At 38.2% G+C, this 12,621-nt stretch overlaps 1 protein-coding gene across 2 annotated transcripts in view; it reads right to left on the bottom strand.

The window, feature by feature from the left end:
• Positions 1-12,621, bottom strand: part of LOC132205515 (hemicentin-1-like) — a 210,292-nt gene that overhangs the window by 115,302 nt on the left and 82,369 nt on the right. For both annotated transcript variants that reach the window (XM_059634617.1, XM_059634610.1), the window contains exons 2-3: positions 10,982-11,114; positions 7,952-8,160 (exon numbers count right to left, since the gene is read on the bottom strand). In XM_059634617.1, the coding sequence (XP_059490600.1) occupies positions 7,952-8,160; positions 10,982-11,114 (342 nt within the window). The remainder of the gene's footprint in view (positions 1-7,951; positions 8,161-10,981; positions 11,115-12,621) is intronic.

Below are 12,621 nucleotides of genomic sequence, written 5' to 3' on the forward strand. Positions count from 1 at the left end.
CAGAAGTCAAGAATGAGCAGCGTGGTTTGCGTCTCGAGGAGCCACAGCTTTTCTTCCATTTCCTCTCTTACCACTTGCAATTTCACGCAGCCGTGGATTTCGGGAATAGTCAGCCTGCAGTAATACTAAGAGGTCTTTGTGACGCAATTCTCTCATCTCTCTTTTTTATACTGATTGTGAGGAAAAAACAACTCCCGGCGCAAAAACAAGCCGGAGTTGACTAATTGAGTCAGACTTTAGAGTGAATTTGTTCCCCTCATTCGCGACGAGTGCAAGTATATTCGCCCTGTGTTGTGTGCAAAGATCAACACAAACACCCGCCCGCATGCATTGTCAAATAATAACAAATGTTACACCAACACACGCACAAACACACATTCTCATTAAAAGTTCCGCTTTTGCAGGGATGCTCGCTCTGTTGCGCGTGTGTCGAGTGTGCAACTTTGGAAACGATGGCGTTTTAAATGAATGCGGGCGGTGCTCGTAAAAGAAAATGAGCTGCGGTATTGAGTGAAATTGTCTGCCGCGCAGACTTGATGTTTGGACAGGCCATTGGTCACGTTGAATGTGATTAAATTTCCGGAGCTCTTTTGGTAATTGCGGGTTTCGGCGGGCAGCAGGCACGAGGCGAAGTTTCGATCCGAAAAAAGCGAATACGCACGAGATAATATAAGGGTATAATTTAATAGTGTTTCATAGTTCTAATACGATAACGCATTATTTTAGGTAGTTCTACATGGATTATGAGAGTATGATGGTAATCAAAATAAACAAGAAAACGACTGAAGTGTAATTTAAAGTATTGTTTGTAAGTTATCATAAGAAGTGTAATTACATTCCATATTTCGCTGTATTGAATTTATATCAGAGGATAAAAGTAATGAATGTTATAACATATTATATAAATAAATAAAACGAACTATTGAGCAATCAATAATAATCAAGTAAATTAAAAAAAATCACTAGCTTTAAAAATAAAATTATTATTGATATGATTTTTTAAAACTTTTTTTCAATCTTTAAATTTATTAAAAATTATCAGTTATAGATTAAAAAAACTTATAATTTTTAATCTAGGAAATAACAGATATTTGATTTTATGATTTTTTTTGTCATTATTTAAATAATTATATATATATTTCACATAACAGAAGGCAAAATCAAACGATGTGTTGAGCTTTGCATACAATATTAATTACAAAATTAAGAAGCATATTATATGAAATAAAAATAAAAATTTGATTGACACAAAAGCAATCTTTGTGCGCCTTTGAAAAGAGCTATTTTTTATTCTGCCTGAGTGGAACCTGGGCTCACAACTCATTTAACAAGAATCTCGCATGCGGCGTTTGCTAGTAGATTCAAATAAATTCTGCACTCGGTCCTATTGCAATCTGGTACATTTCTCTTTCCTTTTTGCATGGTTATTAGCATCGAAATGCATCTCTGGTACTGAATTTGCAGTCACCGCAACCAGTTGCAGCACCTGCAGAAAATCCACCTCTCAGGCAGAAATATGAAAGCAATTTTCCAGCTGCAGCCGTTCTTGCTTTGATGCAATAATGTGCCAGAGCACTTGCGTGAATGGCAAGGGAATTTATATAGGGAAAAAGTGTGTGTTCCATTTCCAACCATTCCAGGAATGAAAATCGGAATAGACTGCGCCGCCGACTTAACCTTTTTCCATTCCCGGCCTCTGGTCAGAGATAATATTTCTGTCGCAATTAAGCTGCCGAGCCGCGTAAGATTAATTTTTACTGCGCGCACCGGCCACTCTCTGCTAGTTGGGCGCATGAATAATTGCGCTCTGGAATTATATATAATATGTATAAAAAGTGCTCGCCTTTGTGTGCATGTGTGGCAGAGAGAGAGAGAGTGCGGGGAGAAATTTGCCCTTCGCCTTTGTTGGACTCGCTCTCGCACAAACACACAGCTGCCTGCCGGCTGGAGACGAAAAAGAGCAAAAGGGTGCTGCTGCTGCTTTCCGAGGGTATTCTTCTTCATGATGGAGCCGCCGCAGCGGCCAGGCCCTAATATATCAAGAGAAATGACAAGTCAGCACAAGAGAGAGAGCGCAGAAATTCATGTGGTAGGTCACATTTCAGCGGGTCAAATTTGTCCTTTGCTTGACGTGTGTGCGTGAGATGCGCAATTGAATGAAAAGTAGACGAGCCAAAGTGCCCCCTTCCTCCTTCCTGACAAACAATGACCGGTCTCTCTAGCTGTGACCTTTGCTGCCTCACGTTTCAAACAAAAGAGATGGTAAAAATCTAAAGGTCTTTTCCTTGCTCGATATTCTAGGAAAGAATAAAAGCCGTCAAGAGGACTAAAAGTTTTCTCTGTCGTAAAACTGTCCAAAAAGATTGCATGGAATGATGGAAGTTTATTTATCAGAATCAGTGAGATCAATTAATTAATCACTCTTGCAACAGCCAATTTAATGAAACTAAGGAAATACAAAAAATTTATTTAATTAATTCGTTTAAAAAATCTACTATTTTAAAGATTGTTTAAAATTAAAAAATCATTTTAATTCTGTAATTTTTATTATAAATAACAATTTTTTTCAATTTCATATGGACTATTTTAACAAAAATTGTGTTAATGGAGTGTCTCAAACTAAGCCGTGTTCCTGAATTCCAACTTGATTTTGAATTTTCTCGTCAGATCTTGTAATATAATGATCATTTTATCAAAAATTATTTATATTTTGGTAGATAAAATTATATGATTCTTAGAAGGATAAAGGCATAACATAAAATTATGCTAATGAGAGGCGTTTAAAAATTTTAATTCAGACATTGATATTTTTCAGTTGTATTGTATTCCTCTATTCAATGGGTGTTATACTAAAAATATTCAATACTTTTGCTAAAATCAAGCTCAAAAGCCGTTTTTTTTTTTGTTAACAATTGACCTGAAAATTGCCTTCCGTTTTAAAAACAAAACCAATTGAGCTGAAATGCTTTTTTAATTCAAATATTTAGCCCAGCATTGTAAATCTAACACCGAGCAAACAAATTTCTGTTCGGCAGTGTGCCCTGGGTAAAAATTCATTTGACGCTCCATTTCACACGTCTGTCTGGCGCTCACTCATTGGATGAATATTCATCTCCTTTGCGTGCCGGTCGCGCGTTGATATGAAAATCAACTGAAAAACACCGCGTGTCCTTTCGAAACAAATTGCAAATAAGCGAGCGGCGGGCGAGTTTTTGAATTAATCATAATTAGGCCGGCTGTAAATCACAACAGCGTTTAACAATGGTGCGCGGGAGCGAGCCTTTTTTATGACTTCCTCGTGCCGTCTGTCATTTCATTGTGCAGCGCGCACCTGAATCGCACTCCAATAATTCACTTCTTGCGTCACGCATTTTATTTAGAGGCGAGTTGCGGCCGCATAATTCATCCGTCTCTTCATTCATTTATCTTTCACGGCTCTAAAAATGTCACATATTACCCGTTTATTTTCACATGCAACGTCCTGTTCTGCTTTTAAATGCAAAATCCAATTATTGGAGAAGGCAAGGCTATTAAAAATGGTATTTTCAAAGGATTTTTTTTTGTAAAAATTATGATTCATTTTTTAATTTTAATGATACCATAGGGTGTGCAAAATCATTAGCTAATCATACGTTATCTGAACAAATCTTAAAAAAAATTTTAAATGTTATTATAATATTATTAAAATGTTATTAGGAATGAAAGAAACAAATTTAAATTAAGATATATATTAAAATATTGATGAATATCATCAACTCAATTGAATATTCTAATTGGAAGCAAATTTACCAAAAATAGAATTCAAATACATTTTTTTTTTTTTTTTTTTTTTTTTTTTAATGGCACCCACTTAGTTTTTCAACTTTGGGGTTGGTCTATGCCACGGTGCAGGAGTTGTTTGGTTACTCCCCCTACCCTTCACTCCTTGGCGGGAGCTTTTTATGAAGAGTAGACACTCTGCATAGGAAGCCCTTACCACCCCCCCAGACCTGCCCCCTGACCCTGGCCTTGCCACGAAGGACTTAGAATGAAACGCAGGCATTCGCCACACAAGCTGAGTTCTTCCAGCTTGTGGCTCGGAGGAAACATGGCAAACCTCCGAGTGCGAGTCGGTACAGCTTGCGCCATACCTCCCAAATTCCCGACGTGTCAGCCGAAATGTTATCAATGATTCGCATACCAGAGACAATTTGTTTCCACAAAGAGCCTCAGGCTGAGCATTGATCCCATGACGGCCGAGCAAACCCACTGATTAGAATGCAAGCATTCTAACCACTGAGCCACCGGGCTTGGTAATACATTTTGTAAAAGTAATAATTTTTTAATGTTAGATTTTAAAAATTAATGGTATCAAAATATTTTTTATTTAATTTTCTTGTTTTTAAAATATCTATTAAAAAAAGTCAAGGTATGTATTGATTACTTCATTTTTGATGGCGCAATAATTGTTAGCAACATGCATATTTTGTCATAAATTGCACGCTTTTTGCAACTTGTATGCAGATATAGCAAATAAATTCAAAATGCTGGTTTGCAGATGTTGCAAATATGTGAAAGCCTTGGCTTAGTTTGCACTTTTTCCGTGGGGTGTGTTCATCATTCATATTTATGGGCTCGCCGCGCGTTATTTTCATGTAATCAAGTTTTAATGTTTAATAAAAAGCGGGCAGTGAATGGCGTCGCTCGACACCGCGACTAGCTGCATCACACACGCGCGTGCTCGGCTTTAATTGGACAAAATAATGGAGGCGCTCCAGCCACCTGCTATTCGCAATCGATAACCCGATTTATGGGACACGAGAGAGAGAGAGAGAGAGAGAGAGAGAGAGGCAGAGGCGCGCGTACACGCATTTCCGTCGATGCTATTCAAAGTTCTTTTTAATTGGGAACGGCAGTAATGTGCCGATGAAAAGTGTAGAGCGAATGTTCACGTCCAATTAGGTCGGCATAAACGCGCGGATATTATTTAGCCTTGCAGTAAACAGATTGCATGTTTCGCGAAATTTTCAGCATGGCAAGGTGGAATAATTATTTACCTCTCGGCTGCAATCAGCAGTCTGCAAAAAGGCATTTCATTTTCTCTCGGCGTGCAATTATCAGCCGCGCACACTTTGTTTCTATAATGCGATGGTCAGCACATTCGCTCGCTTTTAGTGCTAATGTGAAAATTTTATGAAGCGCTTTTTTCCCTGAATCTATTGCCAAGCACATCATCACTAGCGTTGATGTTTTACACTTTGCTCCCAACGAGTGGTGCTTATTCGTATGCATGGAATACGTTCATAACGATTTCTGCCGCATTACTTTCTCAATTCCACGGTTGGAGATTGTGATTTTCACATTTTTCACAAACGAGCTTTAAGTCAATTAATTTTATTGGTGCTGTGCTTATGGAAAGTGCGCAAAGGGCAATAAAAATTTGTAAATCATTTTTTTCAATTTTTTAGGCAATTCGACACAGAGTTTTTACAGAGCATACAAATTTAAAAAGATAAGCAATGTCTGAGATGATATATTTAGGTGAAAAAATTGATTTCTTGCTTCAGACCCCCCTGAAGCCGTAACAAAGGGAATATTATGTGTTTTAAAAAATGTTAATTTTTTCAAAATAATTCAATTTATATAAAAAGTTTTAGGCTTAAAGATGTATTTTCCGCACAAAATAGAATCATAAGATAATATTTAATTGAAATACTTTTCATATAATATTGAGAAAAATTAATAACTGTTCAAATTCATCTAAACATATTAATTAGGTTTGAATATTACTGCTGATAAAGCTGTGTTAATTTATTTAAAAATCTTTTTAAAAGTATTAATGGTCAATCACTTTTGTTGTTGACGAAAAGCAATCATCAGAATTTTATTTGTCAAAATAACCATTAAAACCAAGAGAGTCCAATCTCTAAACGTATCATTCAACAGCATAAATAAATAAAGCAAAAGGTAAATATTTCGTTTAGATTGCTCGCAGCCTTTATAAACAGAAGCAAGCACATGACCCTTTGTAATTCATTCGGAACAAATTCATTGGGAGGCAAATTCGCCCAAACACGGCTAATCGAGAGGGTCGGTGCTGCAACGTGTTGATTTGCGATCGAGAGCGCCCTTATCAAACGGCGGATGCAAATTAAATACTGCGGCAGTGCGACACGGCGGCAGATTGATTTAGCCAGCGTCACTCTGGAGCCACAGAATGATGAATAACAAACAAACACCGACCCCGGCTGCAGCCCGCCACACACACAAGTGCACGCTGGCGGGTTCGCCAACAATCAATTCGCCCTCGAGTGTGCACGACACCTCGTCTTTTTTCCGGCCCGGCATAAAATAACATTTGCAATCGTATATTACGTTCGACGTCATCTGCTCGAGCGGCGAGTCGGAATATATTATATGCAGCGGCGGGGGGAGAATGTAGGCCACTTTTTTTTGCTCCTTCCAGAGGCAATAATACACACCCGAACGGCACTTTTACTCGGGCAATAAATCACACACGCCGGCAGTTTATTGGAAAGCGAGGAATATTGTCAAATTAATTTGACAAATACCTCGGAACAAGTGCGCCGGAAAAGTTATTCTGAAAAGCATACACACGTCGGGCGATATTAAATTTTACGACCGGTGTTGTCGTAGATAAGGGGTGGGTTTGGTTTTATTGAATCAGGCGAGTTTGGCCCCGGCTTGTGTGCAAGCAAGAGAAGCTGAGACGTTGTCCCAGGGGCTGCTCGGCGCGTAATGAGAGCGAAACTGATTTTCCGTGAGCAGAGAGACTGCTGCTGATATCGCAAAAAGTAGGCGAGCGAGCGAGCGAGCAGCCTTCAAAAATTTCAATCCAGCTGCCGGCTGCGTTCTCCAGGGATTCGCCGATATTCGAGACCGGCGCGCAATTAATGTGAGAGAGCAGAATTTGAAAATGGCCAGAATGGAGAAAGAGAAATATGAAGCGGAAAGAAGCGAGAGCGGCGGATATGATAACATTCTTCGCTCAAGTTTTGATGATAATACTCCAGTTTGCACAAGTACGCATGCCGTCGGGATTTCTTTAAAAAGATACACTCATTTTTGTGTTCGGCAGCAAACTTGTCTGCCGCTGCCGCTATTTTATCATTTGTTAATAATACATTTCCACGACCTTTTCCATTCCTTCTGAAAGTGCTTTTAGAATGATTCATATTCTCTATTTATATAGCGGGATGCTTTTGTAAACGAAATGAGATTTAATGTAGACAAGTAGTTTGCTTAAAAAAAGAGGACGTTGCATTGCAATTCCGTTCAAAAGTAATATTTCTAATTAATTATAATATGGTAGCAACTACTTAAGGCAGCTGGAACGAGGAAAAAGAAATTGGAAATTTAAATTTATCCCATTAACAATAAGAATATTATTTGTACTTATTAGATACATTGAATTTTAATTTTTATAATATGGTCTTGTACCATAAATTCTCTTCATTATTGATGATAATAATGTAAATAACGATAAAGAAAATTATTATACAATTCTCGCAGTATTTTTTAAAGTTTTTAATAGACAAAAAAGTTGTTTTCGATTATTTTTACTAAAATATTTTCCATAATATTGAAAGTAATAAAAAAAAAAACAAAGTTTTAAAATAATAAAACGCTTAAAAAGTTAAATTTGAAATTGCTTTCAATCAATCTTAACTGCGGAATATAGTCTACATTGATGATGGAGTGCAGATTAACATTGTTTATTCACAACATTTTTATTTTAACAATTGAAAATTATCCTTCAATTTTCTAGAAGATTACTAGAATTAGTGCAATAATTTTCTCTCTTATTAAATAAGGTCTAAATACCGTGACCGAAAGTGGTAGAGCGTTTTCCTCTATAGTGAAGAATTGTATCGAGGAAAAGGCCGTAAGCTCTAGAGGAGCTCAATGTAAGAGACTCGCAGAGTTCAAAAGTAATTCGTTTTGTACTCACCAATGATGGTCAGGTTGACTTTCGAGTTTCTGGTTTGCGCCACTTTGAAGTCGACCCTGCACCTGTAGACGCCGGCGTCCGTGACTTTGACGCTGTCAATGCCCAGTTCGGCGGGAGTCCGCTCTGATATGAAGTAGGCCCTGCTGCCAAAGACGTGTTCGTCCGACCACCGCTCGGCCTGGCTGAAGTTTTTGTCTCGGCCGTCCACGCTGAAAACACAAAACAGATTTTAGGCTTATACCAAGATGAGAAGAAGTTTTGCCTCGGGCAAGCAAATTGCTGTTTACGCCCACTTTCTAAATCCACGTGCTACGCCTTGTACGTATAAATGAACGTGCAATTTCTCAGGCCTGCCAAGTTCAATTAAAATGTGCCGTGAATAATGAAACAACCCGCGTCTCTCGCCCGCCATTGTGTATATTGAAGTTGACAAAGTTCTTCTTTCGGTTTAATGAAGTCGGCTGCAATTTGACAGGCCCGCAGCGAGCGAGTGAATTTTCGCCTTTTGATAAAGAAGCTCTATACGGCGGGTTGAGCGCCAATTCTCGAGATTTTTGCTTTCATTCTCTCTCTCGCTCGCACAGAGCTACTTGGGTGGCGCGCACGTCTCTTCATTTCATTCGATGCATGCTAATGGATTGGGCTGCCGGCTTTTTCAAAAGGAAACTCTCGGCGGAGCACACACCCTGCTCGTGGCGTGTGTTTGTGGTTTGCGCTCGGCGTTTGTTTTTCACCAGCTCCTCCGACGACTGGACCAACTGAGGCGGCTTGAATGAAAAAAAGGGCTGCTTGTCACTGCCTAGCGCTATACAGAAAACAAGGCGCTGTGTTTGGCACTTTGAATTACTCGCGAACATCCTTGAACAGAGAGTTGATTGTGAGCTCTGATTCAAGTTGAATCTGCTGAGGTTTCAAATTTAATCAAGAGGCAAAAAACCTTCGATTAAAATGTGTGATGTGTTTATGTTTGGAATTGATTAACTTTTCAAAATTGAAAACGAATTGAAAAGAGACTTTTTGAGTAATTGAAAATGATAAAAATTTGGAATTATACAATCATATAATTAAATTGTAGTGTTTGTTATAAGCTGTGAATATGTTGAAGAAAATTATGTAAGTAATTAGTCTAAAAAATTACTTTCAAACAAATCCTCTGATTGTGAGGAAAAGTGGAATAAAATTTATGCTCAATCGCCATGAAACTTCCTTCGATCGCAACATTATTCTTTTCAAAAAACATTTTAAATTTCTAAATAATACATTACATAGATCTGGGTTGGCAAAAGTATTGAAGCCATTTTCAAATTGAAAACAAACAACTTAAATTTAGTAAAATGCTTCAAATTATAATAAAATGAATTTGCAACCTTTCGCTTTTATTCCGGCTTTGAAGTCTGTGTGCTTTTTATTCAGAAAGTCAAGACACCAGAGTGGAGAAAAACCATTATGACAAAGAACGGTAAAGTGGAAAATATTGAGATACAACCAGAGCTTGAAACACCTGCAGCTAAAGTGAGATGCATTGTGATGCATAATGCATCTCGCACAAAGAGAAGAAAAGTGAGACACATACAAACTTGTTTCAAATGGCATTGTATTTTATGCAGCTCATCTAGCTAGACTTCTCTGTGGCACACTTTCTGCGAGGATATTGTCAGGAGAGCTATCCTCGTTGCAAGTCGGTTGGCAGCTCGCGTGCCTCTAATTAATTTACCGCGCATCACGCCGCACCGACTATTGCACTCATGCAGCTCCTGGTTCTCTCTCTCTCTCATCCAGCAGCGAATTCAAATTTAATCTCTACGCGGCGTGTTCAACAAATGCAAGCTAGCGTTAAGCCTCGTGAGCCATTTATCACCACCCGCGAGCGAGCGAGAGAGAAAGTGTGCAGTGGCACCGGAAAATTTTTAATTTTTAATACACGAGTCTGGAAAACGTGCCGGTATCAGAAATTGCGAAAAATGCACCTCTCTCTCTCTCTTGGTGCTCGCGCGGGCGTACATAAATATTAATTTAATCCCAAACACAAATAATACGGCGAGAGAGCGCGGATTAGTTTACGAGACGAGAACACACACATTACATGCGTGGATGCAAAAATAATAATGGTTCGCCATTTTTCACGTTTTCGTCCTGCTGCTACTTTTATTACAAAATTTCTTGCAGCCAAGGGGAATAATGTGCGCGGGCGCTGTAATACGTGCCGGTATCGCAAATTTGAGCAATTTATTCCTCGAAATTATGAAATTGGCTTCATGCAATAGCTCCGGCCTGACAGGATAATTTATTTGCGTCATTTAATCTAATTTTTCGCAGTTTAGAAATATTATAATTTTGACAGAGGGTGCATTTTGATGCGAGACAAATTATTAACCAGCTTTTTTTTATATAAATGAAAAAGAAGAAGGCATTAGGGCGTTTTTTTTTATCAATTTATTCAAATGCGAGGCATCTCATTAAATTTAATTTTCTCTCCGATTATGTGGAAAAAGTTAATGGATTCGGAGAAGGGAAAAATGTAGCAGATAGAAATGGATTGAATTGAGGCACGGAAGGGCGGTGCTTGGGGAGGAAACCGAGACGCGTTTGTAGTTTCAACTTTGGTGAAAGTTGTCAGCGTGGCTGTCACTGTACATGAAAATAAATCGTAAACTTCGCGACTCATAAATAATATTGCCGACGAGCGAAAGGCGGCGCGTTCGCCTTTCTTTTTCTTTGGCTCGCGACGCATTAGGTATTAAACCGAGCCGAAAATATATGTTCACGAAACGCAGCGAGCACTGGAGATTTATGGAAATGGAGCAGGAATATAATAAAAGGCGGCCGTATAAGCTGCACAATCTGCGCGCTAAAACGTTTTTCTGATAATATACACAAACAGCTCTCGCACGCACACCTTCTCCTTTGTCGGCAGTCAGGTGTGCGGACGAAATATTCGCTTTTTTGAGAAAAGGGAAAAAAGTCCGATATTGGGGAAATAAATAAAATAGCGCGCGCGAGGAGGGAGAACAGGTGCGGCGTGTCACTCACCTGTAAATTGGGGTGCCCAAGTCTTCGCGGTACCAAAGCACCAGCACCACCGTGTCCATCGGCTCCGGCGTTGTGATATCACAGGGCATGTAGGTCGCTTCGCCGGCGATTGCCACCATGTGTGCTATCGGTACTGCAACAAACACGGACAAATATTTTTAGTGAAAATCGAAACAAGACAGACAAGATGAAGGAAAAAATATGTCACGCCTTAAAGAATACAAAAGATTTAGCAATAATTATTGTTTTAAATACCATAATTACAATTTTTAATCAAATATATAATTTGATAATACATTATTTTTCTTAAAACTGTTAAATGTTTGATTAAATTTTTTTTCAGTTATTTAAATATTTTCAATACAATTTTTTGCTTTATGAATGTGATATTTAGTTGTATACATTGCTAAAAAATATCTTAATGTCATTCAAACAAACAGTCATGCACAATGGTCAGTGACATCCAGTATATGTATATTTGAAATTTATTAAATAAAGACACTTTTTCAAAAGTTAAATTAATTGATAATCAGACTGTTGAGTACCTCAAATTGTTGAAAGAAACTCTATCAATAATAAAGAGTTTAATTTTTTTGGAACCAATTGTATACAAATATTAGAGAGGTACATAATAATAATTTTATAATTCACGCCATTTATTCTGATATTATATTCTATCTATTCTATGTTAGAATCTTATTGATAGCATCAAGGCTTTTATTATTTTTTTAAGTATGGGTTTTGGTACTGTTGCTTCTTTAAAAGTTGAAAATTTAATTAAATATTATAAACGAGCATAATTCAATTTAGATAAATAGTGATACAATGCAGCTTTTCCGCATTCAAAAAATGTTCCATCCATCATGTTTAGAGCTATTGCCATTTTTCTCACAAATATTTAATTATTTCCATTACTATGCCAACAAGGTATAAGATTATAAAAATTAAGGAAAACTTGACAGAATTAATTTTTTTGTTATATACAGATTAAAAACTGCGTATGTGATAACAAGGAAGCTTTGTAGCTTTTATCCCAGGAAGCAACTTCATGAAACTCTTGGAGGCAAAAGAAGTTGCCAAAAAGCCCGCAGGTCTTGTTTTTCTCCTCTCGGACACTAATTACCACCAAAACTACATCGCAACTAACTGGAACGTCCCCTGGAGTATATACGTAGCAACAGAGGAAATACAGAAAAACTTTGGTCCAGAAAGGCACGGGGACTAAAAAAAGAGCCGGAACTGTCATTTTTTGTCCTTCGCTGACAGAGCGCACACGTGGATCAGTTTTAATACTTTTTGATGCGGCCATGTAGCAAGCTGTGGAAATTCGCTCTGGAACAAAACAGCACTGGCTATAAAGCTGCAGTGTCCGTCGAGGGGCGGACGAACTAGCCGGCCGAGTGAGAAGGTAGCAGGGAGTGTTTTTGTCGTGTTGACTTTAAGCCAATTGCGAGCAAACTGAATAAAATAATCTCTGACGTGTAGTAGAGAGCGGAATGAAAAACTTTGCGAAACACGACAAAACACGGCAACTGCAATATGTTGGCCGGGTAGCTTGCAGCTTTTTGTCCATCGTGCCCGTCCACAAATGATGAGCGTCGCAGAGCCAAATAAACATAAGTAACTCACTGGAGACGGGA

The sequence above is a fragment of the Neocloeon triangulifer genome, unplaced genomic scaffold (genome assembly GCF_031216515.1).
Source record: "Neocloeon triangulifer isolate White Clay Creek 2 clone unplaced genomic scaffold, ASM3121651v1 ptg000001l, whole genome shotgun sequence".
Classification (NCBI taxonomy): Eukaryota; Metazoa; Arthropoda; class Insecta; order Ephemeroptera; family Baetidae; genus Neocloeon; species Neocloeon triangulifer.